Source organism: Oncorhynchus keta, chromosome 32, assembly GCF_023373465.1.
Source record: "Oncorhynchus keta strain PuntledgeMale-10-30-2019 chromosome 32, Oket_V2, whole genome shotgun sequence".
Lineage (NCBI taxonomy): Eukaryota > Metazoa > Chordata > Actinopteri > Salmoniformes > Salmonidae > Oncorhynchus > Oncorhynchus keta.
The window spans coordinates 5,511,121-5,527,049 of NC_068452.1; the positions used below are offsets into that span (position 1 = coordinate 5,511,121).

The 15,929-nt window shown below is 43.5% G+C and overlaps 1 protein-coding gene and 1 long non-coding RNA gene across 23 annotated transcripts in view; one reads left to right on the forward strand and one right to left on the reverse strand.

Annotated features, from left to right (window-relative positions):
* The window catches only part of LOC118364901 (keratin, type I cytoskeletal 13), an 82,360-nt gene that overhangs the window by 8,922 nt on the left and 57,509 nt on the right, over window positions 1-15,929 (forward strand). For 3 of the 20 annotated variants that reach the window (XM_052490513.1, XM_052490514.1, XM_052490512.1), the window contains exons 1-7: window positions 4,678-4,825; window positions 12,516-13,000; window positions 13,534-13,616; window positions 13,936-14,092; window positions 14,330-14,491; window positions 15,134-15,259; window positions 15,585-15,805. The exons of 4 other annotated variants lie outside the window; for them this stretch is intronic. In XM_052490513.1, coding sequence (XP_052346473.1) covers window positions 4,777-4,825; window positions 12,516-13,000; window positions 13,534-13,616; window positions 13,936-14,092; window positions 14,330-14,491; window positions 15,134-15,259; window positions 15,585-15,805 — 1,283 coding nt within the window. In that variant the 5' untranslated portion in view covers window positions 4,678-4,776. Of the gene's footprint in view, window positions 1-4,659; window positions 5,299-5,820; window positions 5,904-6,211; window positions 6,369-6,641; window positions 6,804-6,937; window positions 7,064-7,391; window positions 7,613-7,897; window positions 8,531-12,383; window positions 13,001-13,533; window positions 13,617-13,935; window positions 14,093-14,329; window positions 14,492-15,133; window positions 15,260-15,584; window positions 15,806-15,929 lie in introns of those variants that run through there. 13 more of the 20 variants (XM_052490519.1, XM_052490516.1, XM_052490509.1 and 10 more) reach the window with 9 other exon arrangements.
* The window catches only part of LOC127914449 (uncharacterized), a 54,539-nt gene continuing 45,679 nt past the window's right edge, over window positions 7,070-15,929 (reverse strand). For 2 of the 3 annotated variants that reach the window (XR_008088387.1, XR_008088388.1), the window contains exons 2-3: window positions 15,536-15,647; window positions 7,070-7,342 (exon numbers count right to left, since the gene is read on the reverse strand). This is a non-coding gene — a long non-coding RNA (uncharacterized LOC127914449). Of the gene's footprint in view, window positions 7,343-15,463; window positions 15,648-15,929 lie in introns of all 3 variants that reach the window. The other variant, XR_008088389.1, reaches the window with a different exon arrangement.

Here is a 15,929-nt window from a genome sequence, read left to right on the forward strand (position 1 = left end):
CAATTAGGGTTTCCAATATATTTAAAAGGATGTGGTGATTGATGGTGTCAAAAGTGGCACTGAAGTCAAGGAGCACGAGGACAGATGCAGAGCCTTGGTCTGACACCATTAAAAGATAATTTAGCACCTTCACGAGTGCAGCCTCGATACTATGATGGGATCTTAAACCAGACTGGAGTGTTTTGTATACATTATTTGTCTTCAGTAAGGCAGTGAGTTGCTGCGTAACAGCTTTAGTTGGATTAACAAGAATTGAAGCTTTCTGCCCATATCAGATATGTCTATGTCCTTGGATTTAGTCTTGTTACTTACAACCTCATGCTAATCACATTAGCCTACGTTAGCTCAACCGTCCCGAGGGGGGACACCGGTCACTTAGAGGTTAAAGTAATGATGGATTGTCATTTCTCTTTGCTTATTTGAGCTGTTCTTGCCAAAATATGGCCTTAGTCCTATTTGGTAAAAGACTATCTTCCCTACCTTCTCTCAACACAAATTAACTTTTATCAAGGCACACCTGTTAAGTGAAATGCATTCCAGGAGACTACCTCATGAAGCTGGTTGAGAGAATGCCAAGAAAGTGCAAAGCTGTCATCAAGGCAAAGGGTGGCTACTTTGAAGAATCTCAAATATAAAATATATTTAGATTTGTTTAACACTTTTTTTGGTTACTATATGATTCCATATGTGTTATTTCATAGTTTTGAAGTCTTCACTATTATTCTACAACATAGAAAGTAGTAAATATAAAGAAAAACCCTTGAATGAGTAGGTGTGTCCCACACGTTTGACTGCTACTGTGTGTTAATTCAAAGGGGATGTTTGTTTCCACAAATGAGGACTTTGTGTGTTTTAAAATAATCCGTTGCAAAATGCCAATGGGCATGGGTTGAGTTTCGGCTGAATCTAGTGATTGACAGCGGCTCTCTGTTGTGCTATTGTGTTTGGCTCTGCTCCGTGTTACTAGGTTGTATGCAGCTACAAACAACCAGGAAACATTAGGACTGGTAAAAGGCCGAGGCTAAAGGTGAGGAGTTATATTTGAGTTAACACACAAACAAACTATCGCATGCTACATTTATATAAAGAATCAAACAAAAATGTTACTAAAACCATAGACTGCATGCCACTAGCTGAATATCAGTGTAAAAAAGTGCATTATAGCAGGAAGAATGATCAAGCTATTGTTTTACTTTTAAAAGGCGTGTGAAATGATGTTTGTCTTCTCTGTCAGTTTGAGTTCATATTGTTTTATGGGTGCACAGTAGGCACATCCTGCAATCCAAACTGAGAGGTGGGTGTACACCAGTATTTTATTTAACCCTTATTCTACCAGGTAAATTGACTGAGAAGAGAACACATTGTTATTTATAGCAACGACCTGGGAATAGTTGCAGTGGAGAGGTGGGGAAAGAGTCAATTGGACAGCTGGGTTAATTAGATGGCCATCCAAGATTGGGAATTTAGCTAGGACACAATCTTAGTACATTAGATTGTGTGGTCAGTCATCTTTTTGGAGGGGAGAAGACAGGCAGAGGAGACTTTACATAGTTCATGCTTCATACGTTTTCTCCTTGGGGTTACTGCATGTTCATTCCTGTCAAACGTGCACATTCTTTGCTAATTGCAAAGGAGGGACAGACATACATCAATCTAAATGGATTAATGCTGAAGTGCATACATTGCAGTCATTGTCAGGGCATGCGAAAGACACTCCTGTGGTTTTATCTGGGTGTGGATCTCTCCTTTGAAGAGAAAAGCTGCAGGGCACACAGGAACAAAGTCTCACAAACTCACTCACACTCACTCATTCACTCACTCACTTTCACTCTTGTAATTAAATTTCAATTCAATTTAAGGGCTTTATTGGCAAGGGAAGCACATGTTTACATTGCCAAATCAAGTGAAATAAACAATACAAATTGCTCGCTCGCTCGCTCCCTCTCTCTCTTTCGCTGTTGCTCTCTCTTGCTCCCTCTCTCTCACACTCTTTTTGTCTCTCTCACAATCTCACACGGAATCTCTCACATTCTCTCTCACACGGTCTCACAAACACACACACTGTCTCTCTCACACTCCACCAACTCTCTCTTTCTCCTTCACGACGATAATATAGTAATGACAATGTTATGTCATAGCATCTGTTATTCTAAGTGGTTGCACAACAATAGAACAATTGAGATGTATATACATGATATGCAAATGTTTGACTACTGTCTGTGTGTGAGCGGGAGAATCAGGCAGATGACCTCAGCTAATTCTTTTCTCACTCATTCATCTCACCCCAACTGCCATGTAACTAATACCAGCCTATACGACACACAGAGCCTGTAGAAAGTCTACACGCCGCTTGCACAATCTTCACATTTTGCTGTCATAAAATGACATCTTAAAATGGATTCAATTGGATTTGATTCCTACCGATCTACATAACCTACTCCACAAGTGAAAGAAAATGTATAGAACATTTTCTGTCTTCACACCCCAGAGCTAATATTTGGTGGAAGCACCCTTTGGCAGCTGTGAATAATACGATTCTACAAACTTCAGACAGCTCTTAGGGCAAACCTAGGATAGTTTTCTTTTTCAGCGGGACAATTGCAATTCTTCCTTCACTTTTCAAATTATGATTAGGTTGTGTATATCCATAGAGAAAAAAGTGAGTTAATTACATTCTAAAGCAGCAAAATGTGAAGACTGTGCGAAGGGGTGTGTCGACTTTTACTAAATTTTTTATGTCAAAATCAAAGTCCATGTTGACTGAGAGCTAGCTAGCTATAGTGCTTTCAAACATCTTCACCAATGTCACAGTATTGCATTCTACTGCAAATCATTAACATAACTTGCATTGGCGTGAACAAATGTAAATCAACTTTTCCATGTACAAAATGTGAAATTATAACCTCTGGAGTGTGACAAGAAAAATCTGCAGGAAATGTTCTGGTTCCATGGAAATATGTAAACAAGCAATAGCATGTTCTTGCATGTTGCCGATGTCAAGTACCCTGCCAAGGTGTACAAAACCTTCTTAAGAAGAAATGTCTTCTTAATTGCCATAATTTCCTTTAACTATAGACTTAAGAAGAATGTTAAGCAAAGTTGTTATTCCTCAAAGGTTCTTGGACATTTTCTTGGCCATGTATTGTGTTTCTCCTTAAGCAAAAAGTTAAGAAATGAATATTCTTGAAAATACAGTTATTGGAAATGTTCTTAGTTCCAAGATATCTGAACCCTTGTCTTAAACTCAGGGCAGTGAGAGGAAAAAGCTCATGAAAGCAATTGAACATGTTTAATTCCCCCACAAACTTCCTCTGAAAGTTTCAGTCTTGTTTATTTAAACCCAAGAACATGTTTTAGAAAAGTTCTCAGTTAGAAATATGCTAACGTGATTGCCATTGCCAGCTAGATAGCTAGCTAAAATTGTCTTCAAAGGATTTGTAAGAAGATATTTGAGAGATTCATAAGAAAATCATTAAATCTTAAGATATTGTTGAGGAATTGCACTTCCAAACTATCCAATGAACTTTTTTTTTCTTAAAGAAGCTTATTAAGTTTTTGCGTAATAAGTGTTTTGTGAATCTGGGCCCTTGCATCTGAGGTGAGATTTCCTGGGGTACGATGCCCGGAGTAATTTCTCATCCCAATAGGGACTATAAAGTGGTAAAAGGAAGGAAAAATGACTTTTGTCGGTCCTGCAGACTCCTGCAGTAGATGGAACACGCATACAGTTGAGTGAAACTTAGTATAATGGTATCCGAGTCTGTGCATGAAACCACAAAAACTATCAGGCAACAATGGACTGTTGCGTTTTAAGGAATTAGGAAAGGAGATTTTCTTGCGAGATATCAGTGTGTGAGTAAAAGACAGGTCTGTTCGGGGAAAACGTTGTCTGGGTGTCACGTGAAAGATCATATTGTACCGTAAAGTTTCAATGAATTGCATGCACCTCTGCAACTTGTGTCTTGGTAGGATAACATGTACAGGTAAATAGGCATTCAGTGTGCCAATCTATATGCTCAGGAAACATGGCAAAGCTCACCTGTTACAGCATGTCAAAGTTATACTTTGTGTGTGTTGACTGATTGATTGGCCTACCTGGGGGATAATAGAAGCAGGTGTGTCCATGCCTTAAACCAGACGCTTTAACGGGAGAGGAATTCCAACTGTTTATGGGCGTGTGCACATTTTATCTTTGTGTGATTGCCTGCAAGCCCCCTGCAGGCAGAAGCCACATATAGAGTGAGATGGGGGAGAGTGGAGTTACGCAACAATAGAATATTTAAAAAATGTGCATATCCACACATACAGTACATATTTATTTGATTATTATTTTTTTTACCTTTATTTAACCAGGCAAATCAGTTAAGAACATATTCTTATTTTGAATGACGGCCTGGGAACAGTGGGTTAACTGCCTGTTCAGGGGCAGAACGACAAATTTGTACCTTGTCAGCTCAGGGGTTTGAACTCGCAACCTTCCGGTTACTAGTCCAACGCTCTAACCACTATGGGCAGGGCTCCTCCCCCCACTTAGACATCTTTCCTTTTCAATCTTCTGCATCCAAACATGTCTAAGTGGGGGGAGGAGCCCTGCCCTTTCCCACACGAGTTAATAACTACCTGCATTCCTCCCTTCTGCCTCCCCCACCCATGTCCTCCACCCACCCCCCCTCCCACCTTCCACCATGTGCAGCATATAAAGGGAACAGTGGCTGGGCCCTGCACCACATTCTCTCTCCTCTTCATCCCAGGCAGGCAGACTCCTTCTCAGCAGCCATGTCCTTCTCCAGATCTAGCATGTCCTACAGCAGCAGTGGTGGTGGAGGTGGCACCATGTCCATGAGGTCTGGAGGTGGAGGTGGAATGGGTCTGGGCTCCTCACGCTTCTCCTCGATGGGTGGTGGTGGTGGAGGAGGTGCCATGAGGGCCGGCAGTGTGTACGGAGGTGCAGGAGGCTCTGGGGTGCGCATCTCTAGCTCCTCGTTTGGTTCCGGCGGCGGAGGTGGTGGTGGTGGTTATGGTTTCGGAATGGGAGGGGGTGGCGGCGGAGGCGGCGGTTTCGGCATGGGAGGGGGTGGTGGCGGCGGTGGAGCTGACATGAATGTGTCAGCCAACGAGAAGGCCACAATGCAGAACCTGAACGACCGCCTGTCCACCTACTTGGAGAAGGTGCGCAAGCTAGAGGCGGCCAACGCCGAGCTGGAGCTGAAGATCCGTCAGTTCATGGAGAGCAAGACGTCCCCCAGCTCTCGTGACTACTCTGCCTTCTACGCCACCATCGCCGACCTGCAGGACAAGGTACGTGACATGTCTCCTTGATAGCAAGAGCACTCAATGATGACATCACAGCATGTCAAAACATGGTAATGTCTGCAGAGTGACAATGTTATGCTTCTTTAGAGAGTACAGGTACATGGTGTACGCATGCCATCAGCTTGTTTTTCCAACAAGTTACTGAGAGTGATATATGACAATTGGAAAATGCTAAATTATATACATTTGTTATAATTGATTCAACCAAGATGTGGCACCAAAGATAGATGCAAAGACAGTGTCCATACTTGCAGCTGAAGTATTGAAAATTAAGCCAATCATTGAAGCTATTCCTTCCTCTCTCAACAGCCCCTAGGCGATTGCGAAAGTTGCAATTTGTTTCTTTGAGCCATGCTTTACAATGATCATAAAGACGACAGTTTCACTGTAATGCTTCTATGAGCTATTATTGATTACAGTGTGGTATCACAGTTTGTGCGTACTGCATTTGTGTGAAATTCCATGCATTTCCCATCCTGAAATGTTTTGCCATCCTCCACCTCTCAGATCCAGGCTGCTACTCGTGTAAACGGAGGCATCTATCTCAGCATTGACAATGCAAAGCTCGCTGCAGACGACTTCAGAACCAAGTAAGTATTTCCAACATCATCCACAGATACAGTACACTGCTGGTGCGTTCCATTAACCAAATAGAATAAGCCCAAATCTGTAAAAACCCTCATACTGCTTATTATTTAATTTTGTGTTGAAACCAAATGACATTACCCTTCACCTCCACAATAACCACACCTTCCCAACAGACATATCAGAAGCCTGGTGTTACTTTCTGTTATTTTCCCAAAACTTAATGGAATACTAGATTCTATAACCCCCTTCCTATTCTCACAGAGGAACACATTCCGACAGTTCTTTGACCTAAGCTCTCTATGTCTCTCAGGTATGAGAACGAGCTAGCCATGCGTCAGTCAGTGGAGGCGGACATCGCCGGGCTGAAGAGGATGCTGGATGAGATGACCATGGCCAGATCTGACCTGGAGATGCAGATCGAGGGGCTGAAGGAGGAGCTCATCTATCTCAAGAAGAACCATGAGGAGGTGGGTGTGGGCTGATGGGACATATCCATACAGTCCCTTAATGTATTACATCTATTGACCATGTCAACCTGCTATGGGTCTCCACTAGAGTCTCCACTAGAGTCTCCACTAGAGTCTCCACTAGAACACCACTGCTGGCTTTCAAGCACATCTGTATCAAGCAATGGTGTTCAAATGTATAATGAAGACAGAGGGCAGGTCAAGTTGTTACCATCAGGCAGAGGTTAGTCACTTCTTCATTCTTTAAACTCACCTCTATGTGTTTCTCCACAGGAGCTGCTGGCCATGAGGACACAGATGACTGGACAGATCAACGTGGAGGTGGACGCAGCACCACAGGAGGACCTGTCCAGAGTCATGGCTGAGATCCGTGAGCAGTACGAGTCCGTTAGTGCAAAGAACCAACGCGATCTGGAGGCCTGGTTCCAGACCAAGGTAGAACCTCTAGAACCTCTAAACTATGTTCATGGTGTAGATGTTCCTTTACTTCTAGTTGGTAACGTTGTCACATTCTATCATGAGCTGAAATGTTGATTTGTTCCTGTGATGATTGAACCACTGATTTACAGACAGAGACGTTGAACAAGGAGGTGGCGTCCAGCACAGAGGTTCTCCAGACCTCCAAGTCAGAGATTTCGGAGATCCGTCGCACACTGCAGGCCCTGGAGATCGAACTGCAGTCACAGCAAAGCATGGTGAGCCATAATTACAAACATCTGACCAAGGACCACAGCTTCGGGGACATTACTTACACAACCTTCTGCAACTTTCTTCAATAATCATCATTTGACTCTTTCATCATTCTCTACCATCCCTCAAGAATCTCACTTTCACCTGGTCTCTAATACTGTCCCTCAGGTTGCTATAGCCAGGCACCACTCCATTACTATAGCTAATCTCTACCTGCCTACACATTCAATTACTAGAGCTAACTTTTCAGTATGACTGTAAACATTCAAGACCAAATTCAAAACCTACTCCCACTGTTTTTGACCCATCATCTCTATCCCTCCCGGCCAATAGAAAGGCTCCCTGGAGAACACGCTGGCGGAGACGGAGGGCCGTTACTCCATGCAGTTGGGACGCCTCCAGAACCAAGTGACCAGTCTGGAGGAGCAGCTAGTGTCTCTCCGCAGTGACATGGAACGCCAGGGCCAGGAGTACAAGATGCTGCTGGACATCAAGACACGCCTGGAGATGGAGATCGCTGAGTACAGGAGGCTGCTGGACGGAGAAGCTAGCGGGTACGGCAGGATGGGATTGGACAGAGGGAGGCCAATGAGATAGACAGGGATTTGGGAAGAGAGTGTTACATCTTTGTTGGATGGGAAGAGGGGTGACAGGGACCTTGAAACAAGTGTAAATTAATTGATGTCTCCTTCAACATTTGATTTTAAAAACAAAATTCATTTGAAGGTGACCTTACTATGAGCCATGGTTGCTTTTGACATGAATCTACTGCTATGTAACCATTTAATAGTTACTTTTTATGATCATAGATGCTAACTATGGGTTTCCCTTCCTCACAGCCTCGGCGCTAGCTCCTCGAAATCTGTCCAAAAATCCTCGAGCTCCGGCCTTAGTTCCAGTGTCAGCACCTCCAGTTCCGTCCCCAGCTCCACCACCTCCACCACACGTAAGGTGGTGATCGTCACGGAGGAAATAGTGGATGGCAAGGTTGTCTCCTCAAGTGAAACCAAACACACCACATAAGGTCCCACACGCTCAGCGAGCACTGCAGCGAGCAATGGGTTAACCCCATAGAAATAGAATTACTAGAATGGGTATAGGAAATGAGAGGCCATGGCATATTACAGCTCCCCAGTGCTTTATTCATGCAACCTAAAATACATTGTTTCAACTTATACGAAGTCTTTGTCAGATGAAAAACACCTGTCTTCGTTATGTGTTATTTGTTGAGGCCAGCTCTGGTTAACTCTAGTTTAAGATGTGCATACCATCCTCCTGTTCTTTCTAGAATGGCTAAATCCCCTCAGACACCCATCATGGATCATTGACTTGAATGGGGATTTATTTTCTGGTAATTCTATTTCTATGGTTAAAACCTCCAGAACAACATATTCTACTACATCTGGATGGAACACCAACAACAGACCCCATTGTGAATGTAATAAAGATGCTCTGACTTGCTGACACCGTCATTCTGTCTTCTGTGTCTTTCAACTTGATGTATCTGATCTGGCGTGCTCCCATACATCTATCACATAGGTTGTTATCTTTTGCACATGAGGCCAATTCTATGGTATTGAGAAAGCATACGTTTCAGTATGATCTTGAATAGTGTAATAGTGACAATCACTTGTACTGAGTTTAATACTAAGCAAAAATGTTTAAATATTCATAGTAGAAATGTTGAAAGTTGTCATCAAAATTATATAATTCTATCTCTAAGAAAAGTTACGAGTTTTTAGATTGAGTTTTATACTGTATGGAGGGTGTTTGGAGTCAACTGTAGAGCTGTAGACCATGTTTTGGTGGAAAGATTTAGATTTTAAAACTATACATTTTAAATTAGATGCCAAAATGTATCTGCTATGACATCCGTACTCACATATTCATATAGTCAGTCTATGATAAAGCGTTAATATCTCTGAAACAAGTGAAACCACACAGTCCATTCTCATTCAACCACATATTGAGGGTTCTGTTGACAAATTATTACTTGATCTCATCCACATCGAGGTTCTAGGTGCTCTCCATCATAACTACCATGTAGGTCTATGGAAGTAGGTCAGGAACAAGTGTATCCTAGGTTTTGTATTGAAACCGATGTAGCCAGAGGAGGATGGTTAATAGTTACACCAGGGTGCTACCCTAGAGGGTCCTGTTGAGAAAGTGTGTTTTAGGTCATCATCTATTGGGTGACGTGAGTATATGTAGTATTCTTTTTTTACTCTTAAAAAAAGCATAACCTTTTGAATTTTTATTTTTCAGAAAATCACTGAGTAGGGTGGGTCCTCCTATTCCTCCTCTGAGGAGCCTCCACTGTTACACAACATCAGTAGGCATTGGAGTTAGAGGATGGTCAGTTCGCATTGACAGATATGACTGTGGGAGACTTATGAGATTTGGAAAACTCATACAAAGGCTTGGAAAGTAGAGTGTTCTACTCACAGTGGTGGACAGTCATAAATCAAGATGCAGACCACATATACACTACATGGCCAAAAGTATTTGGACACCTGCTCGTCAAAAACCTAATTCCAAAATCATGGGCACTAATATGGAGTTGGTCCGCCCTTTGTTACTATAACATCAACACTCTTCTGGGAAGGCTTTCCACTAGATGAAGGAACATTGCTGCAGGTATTTGGTTCTATTCAGCCGCAAGCGCATTAGTGAGGTCGGGCACTGATATTTGGTGATTAGGCCTGGCTCGCAGTTGGTGTTCCATTTCATCCCAAAGTTGTCGATAGAATGTCATTGTAAGCTGTAGCGTTAAGATTTCTCCTCACTGGAACTAACGAGCCTATCCAAAACCATGAAAACCAGCCCCAGACCGTTATTCGTCCTCCACCAAACTTTACAGTTGCCACTATGCATTCGGGCCAGTAGAATTTTCCTGGCATCTGCCAAATCCAGATTCGTCCCACTATTGGTGAAGCGTGATTCATCACTCCAGAGAACACTTTTCCACTGTTCCAGAGTCCAATGGCGGCGAGCTTTACACCACTCTATCAGAAGCTTGGCAACGCTCATGGGGGTCTTAGGCTTTTCATAAAGCTCCCGGCTAACTGTGTATGTGCTGACCTTGCTTCCAGAGGCAGTTTGGAACTCCGTAGTGAGTGTTGCAACCGAGGACAGACAATTTTTACGCACTTCAGCACTCTGTGGTCCCGTTCTGTGAGCTTGTGTGGCCTACCACTTGGCGGCTGAGCCGTTGTTGCTCCTAGACGTTTCCACTTCATGATAACAGCTTTACAGTTGTCCAGGGCAGCACCAGCAGAAATTTGACAAACTGACTTGTTGGAAAGGTGGCATCCTATGGTGGTGCCACATTGAAAGTCACTGAGGTCTTCAGTAAGGCCAATCTACTGCCAATGTTTGTTTATGGAGATTGCATAGCTGTGTGCTTGATTTTATACACGTTTCACCAATGGGTGTGGGTGAAATTGCCAAATCCACTCATTTGAAGGAGTGTCCTCATACTTTTGGCCATGTAGTTTATGATAGATGATTTTGTGATTCATACATTCAGATGAACTTATATCTAATTTGATTGCATTGGCCTGGCACCTTGTTTGTGTGAACACGCCAATGCAAACTCACTGACTGACTGCACCCTTCTGATTTAGCATTTCTCAGAAAAGCCAATAATTTCACAAATGTATTAAGACACATGCGACAGCACTTGGGATTTGAATCCATTTCAACTAGATTGTGGTCTAGTAATGACTGCTTTAGCCTGTCTTCTTTTAGACATATTTGTTCATACGAAAGGGGTCTGTTTGTTCCTACATTGGGGACATTGTGTGTCTAGAAGAACCAGTTACATAATGCCAATGGACAGGGGTTGAGTTCTGGGTGAATCTAGTGACTGTCAGTGGCTCTACGTGCTGTCGTGCTTGGCTCGGATCTCTGTGACTGGGTTGTAATTCAGCCACAAACAACCAGGAAATATGTTATGAATAATTGAAGGGTGAGGCTAAGGTGAGGAGGTTTATTTTAGTTTTTACAAACTTTAGACAAGTCTTATGGCAACATTTATCTATTGTTTTTGGGCTGAGGCTGGAGCACTCAGGAATACTCAACTCCTCTTGGAAAGTCATTCTGGCATGTCTTTGGCATTAAAATATGTGTAATTCTCCCGCTACAAAATAAAAAGTTTAACCTCGCTCCTTTCATATTTATTTTGATCCTGTCAAATTCCCCAGTTCCTGCCGGTGACAAGCATACCCATAACATGATGCTGCCATCCCAACCCTTGAAAATACAAAGCGTTTCACCCTGTGTTGTGTATTTACGATCAAAATAGATAATTCAGCAACGCCCAGGTAAAATGTTAGAGAACAATGGTAACCTCTGAAGCGTGACACAAATAAAATCTGCAATATATGCTGTGGTTATATGCAAATACGCAGATGCCAAGTTCCCTGCCAAGGTGTTAAGGGAAAGAACAGTATTTTAATCCCATCTGGGGTGAGTTTTTCTGGGGTACAATTTCCTAAGTAATGACTCCACCCATGGGGGCTATAAAGTGGTAAAAGGAAGGGAAATGACATTTGTCGGTCCTGCAGACTCCTACAGCAGATGGAGCACGCATAAAGTTGAGTGAAACTTAGGGAAATGGAACCTGAGTCTATGCATAAAATCAGTAAAATTATCAAGGAACAATCGACTGTTGCGTTTAAGGAAATGGACAGATTATCTTGCGAGATATCAGTGTGTGAGACAAAGACAGGTCTATTCGGGGACAAGGTTATCTGGGTGTCAAGCGAAATATCATATTGTACCGGGAAATTTCTTGGCAACTTGTTGTCTTGGTAACTTAACAGGTACAGGTAAATAGCCATTCAGTGTTTCAAAAAATATGCTCAGAAAACATGGCAAAGCTCACCCGTCACAGCATATCAAAGTGATACTGTGTGTGTTGACTAATTAAATGACTTACCTAGGGCTAATAGACGCAGTCATGTCCATGCTTTAAACCAGATGCTTTTACGGGAGAGGAATTCCATCTCTTTATGGGTGTGTGCACTTCTATGTGTTTGTGTGAGTGCCTGCAAGCACCCTGTCGGCTGATACCTACAGAGTGAGATGGGGGAGAGTGGAGTTGCTCAACAATAGTATATTTTCAATATTTGCACATCCACACATACAGCACAAAGCTATCTTTCCTCTTCCGTCTTCTGCATCATAACGTGTCAAAGTGGGGGAGGAGCCCTGCCTCACATGCGGTAATACTTCCCTGTATTCCTCCCTTCTGTATTCCTCCCTTCTGCCTCTCCTACACGTCCTCCTCCCACACTCCCTCCCTCCTTCCGCCATGTGCAGCATATAAAGGGAACAGTGGCTGGGCCAGGCACCACATTCTCTCTCCTCTTCATCCCAGGCAGGCAGACTCCTTCTCAGCAGCCATGTCCTTCTCCAGATCTAGCATGTCCTACAGCAGCAGCGGTGGTGGAGGTGGCACCATGTCCATGAGGTCTGGAGGTGGAGGTGGAATGGGTATGGGCTCCTCACGCTTCTCCTCGATGGGTGGTGGTGGTGGTGGAGGAGGCCGCGTCACTGCCATGAGGGCCGGCAGTGTGTATGGAGGTGCAGGAGGCTCTGGGGTGCGCATCTCTAGCTCCTCATTTGGTTCCGGCGGAGGAGGTGGTGGTGGCGGTTACGGTTTCGGCATGGGAGGGGGTGGCGGCGGCAGTGGAGGTTATAGTTTCGGCATGGGTGGTGGTGGCGGTGGAGCCGACCTCCATGTGTCGGCCAATGAGAAGGCCACAATGCAGAACCTGAACGACCGCCTGTCCAACTACTTGGAGAAGGTGCGCTCTCTGGAGGCGGCCAACGCCGAGCTGGAGCTGAAGATCCGTCAGTTCATGGAGAGCAAGACGTCCCCCAGCGCTCGCGACTACTCTCGCTTCCACGCTACTATTGCCGACCTGCAGGACAAGGTACGTGACATGTCTCCTTGATAGCAAGAGCACTCAATAATGACATCACAGCATGTCAAAACATGGTAATGTCTGCAGAGTGACAATGTTATGCTTCGTTAGAGAGTACAGGTACATGGTGTACACGTGTCAGTTACTGAGAGTTATTCATGACTATTGGAAAATGCTAAATTATATGCATTTGTTGTAATTGATTCAACCAAGATGTTGCACCAAAGATAGATGCAAAGACAGTATGCATATTTGCAGCTGAAGCATCGACAATATAGCAGATCATTGAAGCCAATCCTTCCTGTCTGTTAAGAGCCTCTAGGCGATTACGAAAGGTGCCATTTGTTTCTTTGTGTCATGCTTTACAATGTTCACAAAGACAACAGGTTCCCTGTAATGCTTCTATGGGCTATCATTTACAGAGCAGCTGAAACTCAGATCTCAATGATTACAGTGTGGTATCACAGTTTGTGCGTACTGCATTACTGTGAAATTCCATGCATGCCCCATCCTGAAATGTTTTGCCATCCTCCACCTCTCAGATCCAGGCTGCCACTCGTGTAAACGGAGGCACCTATCTCAACATTGACAACTCAAAGCTCGCTGCAGACGACTTCAGAACCAAGTAAGTATATCAAACACCATCCACAGATACAGTACACTGCTGGTACGTTCCATTAACCAAATAAGCCCAAATCTGTAAAAACCCTCATAATATCTTGTATTTAATTTTGCGTAGAATCTATAAAAAAAGGAAGATAAATGACATTACCCTTCACCTCCACAATAACCACACCTTCCCAACAGACATATCAGAAGCCTGGAGTTACTTTCTGTTATTTTCCCAAAACTTAATGGAATACTAGATTCTATAACCCCCTTCCTATTCTCACAGAGAAACACATTCAGGCAGTTATTTGACCTAAGCTCTCTATGTCTCTCAGGTATGAGAACGAGCTGGCCATGCGTCAGTCAGTGGAGGCAGACATCGCCGGGCTGAAGAGGATGCTGGACGAGATGACCATGGCCAGATCTGACCTGGAGATGCAGATCGAGGGGCTGAAGGAGGAGCTCATCTATCTCAAGAAGAACCATGAGGAGGTGGGTGTGGGCTGATGGAACATATCCATACAGTCCCTTAATGTATTACATCTATTGACCATGTCAACCTGCTATGGGTCTCCACTAGAACACCACTGCTGGCTTTCAAGCACATCTGTATCAAGCAATGGTGTTCAAATGTATAATGAAGACAGAGGGCAGGTCAAGTTGTTACCATCAGGCAGAGGTTAGTCACTTCTTAATTCTTTAAACTAACCCCTATGTGTTTCTCCACAGGAGCTGCTGGCCATGAGGTCACAGATGACTGGACAGATCAACGTGGAGGTGGACGCAGCACCACAGGAGGACCTGTCCAGAGTCATGGCTGAGATCCGTGAGCAGTACGAGTCCGTTAGTGCCAAGAACCAGCGCGATTTGGAGTCCTGGTTCCAGACCAAGGTAGAACCTCTAGAACCTCTAAACTATGTTCATGGTGTAGATGTTCCTTCACTTCTAGTTTGTAACGTTGTCACATTCTATCATGAGTTGGTTTGTTCCTGTGATGATCGACGACTTATCGTGGTTTAATGTTCTTAAGTAAAAAATACTTTATTAAAGTACTTTTTAAGTCGTTTGTCGGGGTATCTGTGCTTAATGTTTACATTTTTGACAACTTTTACTACATTCCTACAGAAAATAATGTACTCCATACACTTTATCTGACACCCAAAAGTTATTTTTTTAATGGTTAGCAGGACAGGAAACTGGTCCAATTCATTCACTTATCAAGAGAACATCCCTGGTAATAACCTACTGCCTCAGATCTGGCGGACTCCCTAAACACACATTCTTCGTTTGTAAATGTATGCAGCTGGTTAAAAAAAACAAATAATTTATACTTTTACTCTTGATACTTAAGTATATTTTGGAAATTATATTTACTTAAGAACATTTAACACCAAATAGACTTTTAATCAAGTAATATTTTACTGGGTGACTTTCACTTTTACTTGAGTCATTTTCTGTTAAGGTGTGTTTACTTTTACTCAAGTATGACAATAGAGTGCTTTTCAACCATTAACAACTTATTATTTTTTACAGACGGAGACGTTGAACAAGGAGGTGGCGTCCAGCACAGAGGTTCTCCAGACCTCCAAGTCAGAGATCTCAGAGATCCGTCGCACACTGCAGGGCCTGGAGATCGAACTGCAGTCACAGCTCAGCATGGTGAGACGTAATTACAAACATCTAACCACAGACAACAGTTTAGGGGACATTACTAACACAACTTTCTACAACTTTCTTCAATAATCAACAGTTGACTCTTTCATCATTCTCTTTTCCAACCCTCAACTATCTCACTTTCACCTGGTCTCTAATACTGTCCTTCAAGTTGCTATAGCCAGGCACCACTCCATTACTATAGATAACCTCTACCTGCCTACACATTCAATTACTAGAGCTAACTTTTCAGTATGACTGTAAACATTCCAAATTCAAGACCAACTCCCACAGTTTTTGACCCATCATCTCTATCCCTCTCGGCCAATAGAAAGGCTCCCTGGAGAACACGCTGGCGGAGACGGAGGGCCGTTACTCCATGCAGTTGGGACGCCTCCAGAACCAAGTGACCAGTCTGGAGGAACAGCTAGTGTCTCTCCGCAGCGACATGGAACGCCAGGGCCAGGAGTACAAGATGCTGCTGGACATCAAGACACGCCTGGAGATGGAGATCGCTGAGTACAGGAGGCTGCTGGACGGAGAGGCTAGCGGGTACGGCAGGATGCGATTGGATGTCTCCGTCAACATTTGACTATAAAAACAACGTTAATTTTAAGTTGACCTTAGTATAAGCCATGGTTACTTTTGACATGATTCTACTGCTACGTGACCTTTA